Source organism: Eulemur rufifrons, chromosome 16 (assembly GCF_041146395.1).
Source record: "Eulemur rufifrons isolate Redbay chromosome 16, OSU_ERuf_1, whole genome shotgun sequence".
Classification (NCBI taxonomy): Eukaryota; Metazoa; Chordata; class Mammalia; order Primates; family Lemuridae; genus Eulemur; species Eulemur rufifrons.
In genome coordinates this window covers 30,733,811-30,747,322 of record NC_090998.1, presented here as the reverse complement: position 1 = coordinate 30,747,322, position 13,512 = coordinate 30,733,811, and the positions used below count along the sequence as shown (strand labels likewise).

The window sequence follows — 13,512 nt, the reverse complement described above, 5'->3', positions numbered from 1 at the left end:
CTACTAAAGAAATGGCCATAAAAAAACCAAATGCATAAATTCATATTAAAATGTTTAAAACAAACCATAAATATACTCTGAATACTTTTACCTTATGCTTAGCTACATTTTCTCATTCTTTATTATGTTAATGAAATTCTGAATATTTACTATTGCTTTTCAAGGTCAAGTAAAATGCTATATCCTATGCAGAAATTTTTAGAACATTAGTTGTTTTTAAGGATTTCCTGCCCCCCAGTGGTGTCTGCCTTAATATCTTCACTGCAACTTTCGTTATTGCAAAGAGAAGTATCACTGCTACAAGTACACTTTGAAACTATATTACACTGTACAGCAGCATCTAATTTTTTTTCCATTGCAAGTTCACTCTCTGTTTGTACCCCTGCATCACATCTTGCCACCTGCAGAATGCAGTTGTTGCTGGTTTTGTTTTGCAATATGTGTGCTGAACTGCACTCAGACTGTGGAAACTGATCTGTATTATTTTTCATTGAGAACTGGTGAAAATTCTCATTCTGTTTGTGCATTTTGGCATTGTTTTTAACAACTCTATCACTTGAAAGTTTTGCTGTCCTTTCTAGATGAAAATTATTAGTTGTTTCTTTGGTTTCAATGGATTTCCTATTTGAATCTTCAATTTGCTGTGATATTTGATCTTCATCTTCAGATACCTAAAGAAAATTAAATAATTTTGCTGTAAATATGGTTAAATTTTAAAAATTAATTCAGTCACTTCAAAGCAGATATTCTTAAGATTCACATTATAGAAAATTTTTAAATACAGAAGAGACTTCAGCAGGTTACAAATCAAAGCAGCTATACCATCAAAGAGTCTTCAAACAATAATCCTTGTAATAAAATGCCAAAGAGCTAAAAAAGAGAAGGGAAATTTTATCTCTTATCGGTCCGTATAATCACAAGGTACATCACCCCTCAACCCTTTCGCACAGAAGAAACGATATGCAACACACTTTTCAACCAATTAAAAAGTGTGGAGTAGAACTAATACCTTTGAAGGGAACAGCTAATACATATAACTTGTTCAAATATTCATCCATTGATTACATAAAAAAATCTATGTATAGAAAAAATAAAAATTAAATAGCAATACGTATCTCAACTGTTACCTAAAAAAGTCAAACTTTAATAACCTTTAATAGGTCTAGATTTTAATTTTTAACCTTGACATTTTCAACTTCATAAAAATTTTAATTGCTGAATAAAAATATTCTTTTTATAAAATTCTTATATAAAAGCATTGATTATTCAAGCTAAAAAATGCTAAATTAACATAAAAAAACTAAAAATTGAGTATATACCCAAGCTGATTGGCATGGAAATAGCAAAACTAATTGCAAGAAATAGCATTAAAATTGGCTGAGCACAAATGGGTGCGGAGAATGCAAGCTCAAGGCATTTATTAATTCAAGAAACAAATATTCGTTTAGCATCTACAATGTGAGTGTAGCAGAATGGTTGCTACCCTCTTGGAGCACACATTCTAATGGATAGAAATGACATTCGTCAAATAATCATACATGTGAACAATACATGTATAATTACAAATTGAGAAAAGTGTTATAAAGAGCAAGTATGAGGGACTTTGAGAGCATAACTGAGGGGCCTAATTTAGATAGGGAAGGCAGACAGGGGCTTTTTGACTAACAGACATGTTTGAGCTGAGATCTAAGGGATGACTAAGAATAAGGTAGAGGAAGCACAATGTATAAAAGCCCTGAAGCAGAAAAGAGGCTGACAAGCTAAGGAAAGTGAAATGTCAGTATGTTTGGAGAATACTAGAAGAAATTGGCAATGTTAGCCAGGGGCCAGATCACACAGGGCAAGTTGCCACTAAAAGGAGTTTAGATGCTAAAATAAAATAGGAATCCACTGAATAGTTACACATGGAAATAACACGATGCAATTTATGTTTTCAAAAGATCATGATGGTTGCTAATGAGAGAAGAAAGTGAGGCAGGCATGAAAGTAGACAGGTCTCTCAGAAAACAACCACAATAGTTTAAGAACAAGATGATGGTAACTTAGAGCAGGGTACTGATGACACAGGCTGAGAGAAGTAGGTAAATTTGCAGTAGGTAGATTTTGGAGGTAGTATTGACTGGATAAAGTTATGGAAAGAATGTGGCTGAGGGATGTATACGAGAGAGAAAGAAATGACAAAGTTAAGTGCTAAGTTTCTGACATGAACACTTACGTGGATAGAAAAGGTATCTACTGATATGGGAAATATCAGAAAAATTGATCTGGGGGAAAAGACCAGGGGGTGTTCAGTTTGAGGTATGAAGAGATGGGGATTTTTGTGAAATATGCAAGATGACATGTTCAATAGGAAATTGGACATTTAAATAAGGATCAGGGTTAAAGTCATAAAGTTGGGAACTGTCCTCATCAGATAGCACAAAAAGTCATTGGAGTGTATAATATCATCATCTAGGGTTTAGAGTGTAGGTTAACAGAAAAGAAGACCCTGTGTCAAACGCTAATCATTACAACATCTACATAGGGGCATGGGCAGAGACAAAGTGGGCAAAGGCATAAAGTAGCATTCAGAGGGGTATAAAGGAAACCAGCATAGTGTGTTATTACAAAAGCAGAGCGACAAAAAGGTTTTAAGAAAATAATCATTTCTACCAATATTAGGAATCCTTGTAAGATAAAAACTTAAAAGTATATGATGAATTTGGCAACACAGAAGTCACTGGCGTCCTTGGCAATAGCAGTTTGGATGGAAAATTAGGGACAGAAGGCAGATAGAATGAAGATGGAAAAGTGAATGGAGAATTTCATTTAAACATGTGATTTAGCAGAAATACAGCATTTCCACTCAGAACATAACATGTCACTCCAATTATTCAGATTTCAGTCTTCCAGTAACATTTTACAGTTTTCTTCACATAAGCCTGGAGACTTTTTTGAATGTATTCTTGGTTGCTTTATGTTTCCAATTATTGTGAGTTCTTTGAAAAACCCTTTTAAAAGAAATGTAATTTATCTCTATTTTATATATAACTATATATTTTATATAACATATATTGTGTGTGCATGTACAGTTGACCCTTGAACAAAATGGATTTGAACTGCATCAGTCCATTTATATGTGGATTTTTTTTCAATAAATATATTGGAAAATTTTTTGGAGATTTGCAACAATTTGAAAAACTTGCCAATGAACCGTGTAGCATAGAAATAGCAAAAAAATAAATAATAAGAAGAAGAAGTTAGGTATGTCATGAATTCATAAAATACTATTCTATCTATAAAATATGTAGATACTATTCTATCATTTACCACCATAAAACATGCACTAACCTATTATAACAAGTTCAAATTTATCAAAACTTATATATATAAACACATGGTGAATATGGCACCATTCTCAATAGAAAGAAATGTAAACACACAAATATGCATAAAACTGTAGTACATACTGCACTACTGTAATAATTTCATAGCCACCTCCTGTTTATTGCTACTGCAGTGAACTCAAGTGTTGCAAGTATCTGCTTAAAACACCATGTGACGATAATCATCTACACGTGAGCAGTTTGTTTCTTCAGTAAACTGCGTATTGCACTAAAAAGTGATCGGTCACAGTTCTTAAGTCTTTTTCTTTGTGTTTAGTGAAATTTCGTGAATCTTGAATAACACCCGGGGACCCATATGAAGTGCCACTAGAGATGCTGGAAGTGCTCCCAAGAAGCAAAAGTCAGGACGTATATAGAAGAAAAAGCTGAATGGCTTGATATGCACCACAGACTAAGGTCTGCAGCTGTGACTACACACCAGTTCAAAATAAATGAATCCAGCCTAAGGAACATTCACAGAAAGACAAATATCACATGTTCTCAATCACACATGGGAACTAAAAAATTGATCTCATGGAGGTAGAGCGTAAAATGATAGATGCCAGAGGCTGCGAAGAGTATGGGGACGGGAAGGGTGAAGAGAATTTGGTTACTGGGTACAAACACACAGTTATATAAAAGGAATACATTCTAATATTCAATGGCAGAGTAGGGTGACCATAGCTAAAAACAATGTATTGTATATTTCAAAATAGCTAGTAGACAGGACTTGAAATGTTCCCAACACATAGAAATTATGAATAGTCAAGGTGATAGATGCCCTAAATACCCTGACTTGATCATTATACATTCTATGCATGCAACAAAATAGTAAATGTACCTCACCATAAACATGTACAAATATTTATATCAATTACAAAAGAAAGAAAAGAAATAAAAGGTAAATCTAATCATGCTTCTTTAGAGATGGATTATGAGCTGTATTCTTTCAGAGAATGGAACTGCTTAACAAATAGATAACTATAATGCATTCAGAATATGCTATTGAATGATATTTCTTACCTATTGTTCATAAGTACTTAATATGATGTATTTACATAAACATGTTTAAAAGGTAAATTTAAGCATTATTTGCTATTTTCTTTGAGAATGAAATTGTTTTAACAAATAGAGAACTCTGTAATCTAATGTTAAGAACATACTATTGGAGGACACCTCTTCCCTTTCTTTCTAAGACCTCATTTGGATGGGTTTACATATATTCAATTTTAAAAGCTAAATATAAGCATAATTCTTCCCCCCCCAAAAAAGAAAAGGAAATTCTTGAAGCCATCACTGCAGCTATGCCAGCAAGCATGAAAACCTTGCACTTTTTGCAGAATAAATCTTTTTATCTTTTATTGATAATGCAGTCTTTATGTGAGTACAGGATTGCTATAAGAAAGGCATATCTATAGATTCTAAAATGATTCAAGAAACGTGAGGTAATTATATGACAATTTAAAGCAAAAGGAAGGTAAAGGATCTAAAGCTGGAAAATTTAAGCCATCAAAGGATGGTTTGATAATTTTAGAAAGAGATTTGGCTTAAAACATGTTAAGAAAACAGGGGGAACAGCTTCTGCTGACCAAGAGGCAGCAGGTGAGTTCCCATATGCCATTAAGAGAATCACTGAGTACCAGGCCAAGAGCGAGACCACATCTCTATTAAAAATAGAGAAATTAGCCTGGCGCAGCAGCACATGCCTGTAGTCCCAGCTACTCGGGAGGCTGAGGCAGGAGGATCACTAGAGCCCAGGAGTTTGAGGTTGTAGTGAACTATGATGATGCCACTGCACTCTAGTCCAGGCGACACAGTGAGACTGTCTCCAAAAAACAAATGAACAACAAAAAAAGAAAATCAATAAATTTATCTGCTTGAACAGGTTTTTAATGAAAATGAAAATGCCCTACTCTGGGGAAAAAAATGCCACAAAGGACATTTATCACTAAAGAAGAGAAGCAAGTACCAGGATTTAAGGCAGGAAGAGATAGGTTAACTCCATTGTTTTGCACAAATGCAGTTAGGTTTATGACCAGGACAGCCCTTATTTATAAAGCTGTTAACCTCTCCAACCCCTTGAAAGGCAAAGATAAATACCAGCTGCCAGTCTTTTGGTTGTACAAGAAGGCTTGGACAATGAGAACCCCTTTTCTGGATTGGTTCCATCGATGCTTTGTCTCTGAAGTCAGTAAGTACCTTGCCAGTAAGGGATTGCTTTTTAAAGTACTTTTGCTATCGGACAATGCCCCTGGCTACCCAAATCCCATGAGTTCAACACTAAAGGCATCAAAGTGGTCTGCCTGCCCCCAAACACACCGTTTCTAAATCAGCCTCTAGATTAAGGGGTCATAAAGGCCTATAAGGCTCATTACACACAGTACTCTATGGAAAGGATTGTCAATGCTATGGAAGAGAACCCCCACAGAGAGTAAGTCTGAAAGGATTACACTGTTAGAGATTGTTACAGAAAAGCTGTGAAAGCCATCCAGCCTGAGGCAACAAATTCCTGCTAGAGAAAACTGTGTCCAGATGTTACACATGACTTCACAGGATTTACGACAGAGCTAGACAAGGAAATCATGAAGGGGATTGTGGATGTGGCAAAAAAAGGTGAGGAGTGAAGGGTTTCAAGATATGGATCTCTAAATTAATACAGCATATATTAATAAGTAAAACAAGCATAACTTACCATCTCTGAACTGGAGCTGAAACAACTATCTGTTGTCCTTGGAGAGTAATTAGTAGACTGACTACCTTGTGAAGAATCAAGATCTGAAAATAAAGGTTTAATGCATGAAGAATGATATTTATTATTACTCTACAAAATACACAGAGGCAGAAGATATCTGCTAGTAAAATAAGATATCTAACATAACACACAGCACTTTAAAATGGGCCAAAATTAGTTACAATTTTGGATAGTTAGAACCTTGCATTTCTGACAGAGTATACAGATTTATTCTACTCTTAAAGGATATATAACTACAAGTAAAGGATATATAACATAAGGGAAGGAAAAAAAAATAGAGAAAATTGGATTGATTTTTCCAATATATGAAACATTTTTTATGAACAAATAATTTAAAGTATCAGCCTGCAGGAAGAAGGAATAAACTAAGTTTATTACGTCCCAAGGCATCAGACATTTGCTAATCTAATAAACGAAACTTTATTGCACAATCAAAACAGTATTCAAAAAACCTATTCAAATCATCCAATATGTTACCTGTTATGTGCTTAAAATGTTATTTTATGATTGCAAGGAAAGTTTAAAAATGGACCTGAGAAGTAGGTTGTGACTCCCTACCATGCATCAACACTAAAGAGCAACAATAGATTCAACTGGTCCTGTACCCTTGTTTAGGAAAGTGGGCCTGCTATCAAGAAAAGCAAAGCCCACAGAATGTGAAACAACACATACCATATCATATGCCCTCCTATATGCAATAAACCATGAACACTATCTATTCATACCTTGGGTCAGGACTGATGCTCTCTGTAACAGAATCTAACTTCTGTCAGCTGAGAGGCAGAGAGAACTCAGCTGAACTGTGATATCCCTACTTCATCATTCTGTGAGAAAATTCATACCCGCACAAAGCAGGTTCTGACAGCAGAATGCAGAGCATAGAAAAGTGAGGAGTAGGGATAATATTACTAACAAACAACATAATTTAAGGGCATTCCTCTCCCCCGCCAACACCCATAAGGTTCATTTAGTCCATAGGCACTGCAAACCCAGAGTCATCAGTAGGAAAGAAAAATGTCTCTTGAATGAATACCTCACCTTTAACAGTTCAGGAAAGGATATGCTGATGAAAATGTAAATTCAGTTCAAGTCAACACGTATTGAGTATTAACGTAAGGCACTGTGAAACTGTGACAGTTATTAGGGATACATGGCCACAACCCTCAAAGTGTTCAGAATCTTGTAGTAGAGAAAGATCTAAGTTTTTTAAAAAGAGCACAAAATAAGATATGACAATAGGAGTCATAGAAGGTACAAAAGTAGCAGGGAGCTAAATGTGACGAGCTCTAGAGAGAGAGAAAGAGATTTGGTGAAGATTTATAGACAGAACACAAGTATAGAGAGTAGGTTTTGAATGATAAATAAACATTTTTCAGAGAGACAAGATGAAAAACTAGCATATGGGATAGAGGGAAAAGAATGTGTAAATATTCCTAAATATTAAAGGATGTTGCATTTTAGATTGTCCATTAAGGCATCTAGCAAACTAGATAACATGAAGAACCAATCTAGCACAGAATATCTAAAAAATGCCAGATAAACATGAAACTTTGTCCATAAAAAAATAATATGAATGAAAGGACCACTCAAATGTGAAGTATTTGCTACACACAAGCCCACAAGCAATTGGTATTCAGGATACATAAAAGATATATAGGATATAGACACATAAAGGACACATCCCATAAGGAAAATCAGACTTCAAAAAGAAACATGGGCAAAAGACATGAAAGGCATTTCACAGATGAAACATGGATGGCCAATTTACCTAATTAGTAATAAAGGAAACATAAATTAAAATTAAAACTACAATGAGATATCAGATTAACAGCAATGATAAAAACTGACATAGCATTGGTGAAAACATGTAACAATTAAGATTCTTACTCTTTGCTAGTGGGAGTTTAAACTGACACAACCACTTTAGAAAATAATTTTGCCTTATCTTGAAGAAGTGAAGATATGCATATCGTATAAGCTAGGAATTCCACTCCTAGAAATATATCCTAGAGGAACTTTTTATACATGTGTGCAAGAAGAAACATCAATAATGTTAAAAGTAGCATGTTTATGTAGTAAAATATTCAAAATAACCTAAATATCCTTTGCCAGAAGAAGCATAAATAAATTCACACAATAGAATACTGTATAGCAGTAATAATAATAATAATGAAATGTACTAGAGCCACAAGTATCAAAGTGGATGAATCTCATAATACTGGGTGAAAAAAAGCAAGCTGCAGAAAAATATATAGAGTTTGCTTCAATATGCAGAAAGTTCAAAATCAAGCAATGGAAAAGTCTGTGTGTAGTATCACAAAAAACAAATTCAGGATAATAGTTACCTGTAGAGGGCAGGATAGAAAATACAATTGAGTAAATCTTAGAAAGTATTATGTATTATTTATTTCTTAAGCTACACAGTACAAGGGTTATCTGTTTTATTATTATTTGCTTAACTGTAAATACATTATATGTATTCATCATGTATATTTTATAAAATATAGAAGTAATTTTAAAGACTCAATTGCATTCCTAGTCTATTCCATCTCTGAAATATATATATATATATATATATTTTTTTTTTTTTTGAGACAGAGTCTCACTCTGTTGCCCAGGCTAGAGTGAGTGCCGTGGCGTCAGCCTAGCTCACAGCAACCTCAAACTCCTGGGCTCAAGCGGTCCTCCTATCTCAGCCTCCCGAGTAACTGGGACTACAGGCATGCGCCACCATGCCCGGCTAATTTTTTCTATATATATTTTTAGCTGTCCATATAATTTCTTTCTATTTTTAGTAGAGATGGGGTCTCGCTCTTGCTCAGGCTGGTCTCGAGCTCCTGAGCTCAAACGATCCGCCCACCTCGGCCTCCCAGAGTGCTAGGATTACAGGCGTGAGCCACCGCGCCCGGCCTGAAATATATATTTATTGGCAAAAATCTAACAAAAACTTAAAATTTAACTGATTTATATTTGTTAGTTTTTTAAAAAGAATAAAACTCATTTATACAGTTATACTGACACATTTTCTTAGGAGATGTTGGCCTGCTCTTTGAAGAACACATTCTTCCTTCTTCCATCAGAACCTAGAAGAAAATCAAAATTTTAACAATTCCCAAGTATACATAACATTCACTTATATCAACCTTATCAACACTACCATTTTATAGTACTTTTCCTTTACATTAATTCAACACATATAAAACACAAAGAAAAACTAGCCTGTGGTGAACAATATAATGAAATTTAAATTGGTTTAGAAACAGCAAGCAAAAGAATAGACACTAGCCTAGAAATGAATTACTAACGAAAAAGAAAGGCTTCAGGTAATCATAGTAAATGCAGTTGAAAAAAAAAGACAGTTATTAAGGCAATTTGGGGAGTTCTGTTATTTTTTCTAATTTCTTAAGTTGGGTATCAATCACTTTTTTTAAATAATAACAGCCCTTAAAGGTATAAATTTTCTATAGAATATACCACTGGTTTTGGTTCTCATCACTTCCTATGTAACTTATTTTCATTTCCTTTCTTTAAAAAAAAAAAAAAAGAAGTTAAGGGAGGTTAAGTATCTCTTCTTGGTTGATTTCAAATTTTATTAAATTTTGATTAGAGAATGTGGCTACGAATCTCTTCTTTGAAAAAATTTCTTAGATTTTCTTTACGGCTGATTGCATGAATTACATTTACAAATGTACCAGGGACTTACAGAAAATATTTTCAATATATTCTCTGTTTGTGGGATATAGAGTTTTAGATGGACAGCTAAGGTAAAGAAGAAACTACCTAGCTGTCTGCCAAACCTGATTCCCTTTCCTGTTAGACATACAGCTAGACTCCATTTCCTAGCCTCCCTTGCACTTGGTTTGGACATTTGATTTAAGTTCTGGTCATGGGCAGAAGTAATGTAAACTACTGCCAATCCTGGCCCACAAAAATCTTCTCTACGATCCTCCACTTTCTTTTTTCTTCTGTTACCTGGTAACAATATATACTACAAAGATAGACAGCACCAGTTGAGGATAGCATAGTCCCCACCAGTTTGGGGCCCTGAATACATGGAGAAGAGCCCCTTCCCTGACCCCACTATTTTATCATTTTAAAAGTCTTTTCTGTTCAACTCTTGACACATTGAAGCCCCAAATTTGCACCAAGAACACAAATCTGAGAAAGCTATACAGACCCCAAGTCAGACACGCACTCCAATACCTGCTTCAGATCTGTTCATGAAGAATAGCAAAGAAAATCCTCCCAAAATAAAAGAAACTGTTATTCACAGAGCTTCCCTCATCCTCCAGGACAGCAAGCCTTCGCAATGCTTGCCCAGCAGGATTTTGCAGTTTTCCAAATGGGCTTTTAGTTGCATTTATATTGTCTGCTTGACTACCTATATATGTTTTCTTAATGTATATATCTTTTGCTTTTTATTTTCAACCTTTATATTCTATATATGTTTATTGTAAAATATACAGATTTTTTTCCTTCTCAATATGATATTCTTTGAATTTTGAAAAGTCAACCCCCTCATATTTACTATTTTAGGTGCTAAGCAGGTTTCACTCTTATACTTTATGTAGAACTATTTCATTTTCCCCACCTTGATCAGGTTTCCTAGTGTGACATCACCACTCCTTTGAATTGTGAAGTTCTCTCATTTGTTGCCATTTCTCTAGTGATTACCTTACCATTTTTAACAATCTTATTTAAACTTTATTCCTCTATTACCACTTTAAAACTAAGCAATGATACTACTCCTCCAAAATCTTGTTCTTTCCTATTCTCTTCCGCCCTCAACAGAAGGATCTTTGGATTACTATCCCCAATAAAGAGTTTCTTTTTGTTTTGTTTGCTTGTTTGTTTTAACTCTTAAGTTTTCTAACCTGTTGGTAATTCCTTTTTTGGGAGGATACCTCTATATTATTCATATTTGGGAAAATGAGTTCTTTAAAGGAGTAACAGGACAGCATCCAACATTATTAACTACATTCCCCTCCTGGAAAGTTTCTCCTTTTGACTTTCCTATGACACCATTCTCCTAGTACTCCTCAAACCTCTACAGTAGCTCATTTTCAGTCTCTTTTTCTGGATTCTCTTCTACTGCACACCCTCCAACAGGAAATGTGGCTTCTCAGGAACCTGTCAACAGTTGTACTTATTCTACACACTTTCTCTGGAGAAACATATTCATGGATGTATTCAATTACCACCTACTAAATAAAACTGAAAATTTCTTCTGACCACAAGCCCTGTAGATATAAAAGCCTACTTTATACAGCCTCACATAACCACAGATTTTTCAGAAGACCCCCAATTGAGCTAACAGGTCAAACTTAACTCATCTTCTCTCAGAAATCTGCTGCTCCTCTGAGGAGGTACTGTTTTTTTAAAAAGTACCTCACAAAATATATAATGCTCAAATACAATTATTTCTCTCTCATGTAATAAACTAAAGTGAGTGTTCCTGGTAAGTGGGCAATTTTCTTCCATGTAGCAATTCAAAGGCCCGATCCTTTCCATCTTGTTGCTCTACCATTCCTTACGGCTTCATTTCCATCTAGCCATCAGAAGAAAGATTGCACAGAAAAAGAATTCTCACTTCTCACAAGCCTTGACCTAAAAACGATGCACATCACTTCTGCTAACAACTCATTAGTGAGATCTAGCCATATGGCCACATGTACATGGATGGATGATTAGGAAATATGTTCCTTGGCTGGGAAACCGTTTCACAGTGGCAGCTCTATTTTAAAAGAGACGGCACATGAATTTTGGTGGACAGTTACCATTTCCTGACATCTCCTCCTATGTTTTCAATCTTGGTGAATGGCATCATCTCGTCAATAACTCATTTACCCAAATCATAAATCCAGGTCTTCCTTAATCAATTTTTTCTTTCTCCCTTAACTAATCACTCACCAAGTCCTATCAAATCTAGATCTAAGTAGTCTCTTCCTTTGCCTTCATCCTACTACCACTGTCCAACTTCAAATCCTCATTATTTCTTGCCCTGCCTTGAGTTTTTTGCTTATCAAATCTCTCTTCACTGTTGAGTCAATTTTTTAATGCTCTAACCTCCTGACACTCCTCTACTAAAGTTTATTTTAGTGGATCTGTTTGGTGATAGGAAATTAAACTGCTATATATTGTTCAAGATCATTTATGACCTGGCCCTTTATACTGTCCAGAATTATCTCATGCCATTCCTGTACCCCCTTGTAATTTATGCTATAAATAGTAGCAATAACAATAACTAGAATGAAACAAGGTACACAAGGTTTCTAAAACAAGCTAAATTCTCTCAGATCTTAGTTTCTATTTATGTTGCTCCTTTTTCCCCAGACAGTGTGCCCATTTGGTAAACATATTAATTGATATTGTGCTCAAAAATTATTTCCTCTATCTTCCTCCTAACTACATGTGAAACTTACAAGTGTCTTTTACTAATCTCCCACTACCCTTTGTACAAACTTCAGTTGGAGCAATTTATTTAAATGCGTTAAGATTTTTTTTCTGAGTAGCGGCTAGATGAAAGGTTCTGAGAGACAGGGTCCATGTCCTTTCATCCCTGCAGAGTCCAATGCATAACAGAATGTAATCTTCTTGAAAACAATGACTTTATTTTTTCACCATTTTATCCCTGATGTCTAGCATATAGGAGACACTCAATAAGTGTCTATTAAATGAATTTATAGTATGTGCTCAAAGAAAAAGGAGAAAATGGTACAATTGAAAATATTCAGTCAGATAAGACAGTAGTTTGAATCCTGGCTCAAGAGTGTGACCTTGAACAAGTTATTTTATCTTTCTAAACTTCAGTCTCTTTTGCCATGATGACTTTACAGGATCAGACTCTTGCAGATTATAGATAAAGTACATAAAGTTCTTGGCATGCCCTTATTATGAGGAGGGATTATAACATTACATAAGCAACGTTTATAGATTTTTCAATAGTCTGGTGAATATCTAATTATGTTCACCAGTAGCACATTGAAACCTAAAGCACTTTTCTCTCGCAAAAAATTTTATAATCCAGAAAGTATTTAAAACATCGATATTAATCAATACTAACCTAGATTCATTCATCTCAAATAAAGTTTCTGAAAAGGTATTTTTATTTCAAGATCTAAACTATAATTTCCCCAGAATAAGAAAATATAAGAAAAAGAGTTCATCTAAAAAGAAACTTACGAATAAAAGTTAACCTTAAATCAAAGTATATTATAAATATTAAAATATGATATAATATATAGTGATTTAATTGGAAAGATAGTGTGTGAATGTGCTTTACCTCACCAAGTCCAAAGTCCCACGATTGCTTAGAGTGCAATTCTTCCAAAGGGATATTACCCCTAAGAGTTTTAAATAAGACAGTATTAAAATTTGCTTTATTCCCTCTGAAAA

General features: G+C 34.6%; 1 protein-coding gene across 1 annotated transcript in view; it reads right to left on the bottom strand.

Annotated features, from left to right (window-relative positions):
* Nucleotides 1-206: 206 nt before the first annotated feature.
* Nucleotides 207-13,512, bottom strand: part of REDIC1 (regulator of DNA class I crossover intermediates 1) — a 38,079-nt gene continuing 24,773 nt past the window's right edge. Inside the window, exons 10-13 of the mRNA XM_069491211.1 lie at nucleotides 13,400-13,460; nucleotides 9,137-9,200; nucleotides 6,058-6,140; nucleotides 207-671 (exon numbers count right to left, since the gene is read on the bottom strand). Coding sequence (XP_069347312.1) covers nucleotides 207-671; nucleotides 6,058-6,140; nucleotides 9,137-9,200; nucleotides 13,400-13,460 — 673 coding nt within the window. The remainder of the gene's footprint in view (nucleotides 672-6,057; nucleotides 6,141-9,136; nucleotides 9,201-13,399; nucleotides 13,461-13,512) is intronic.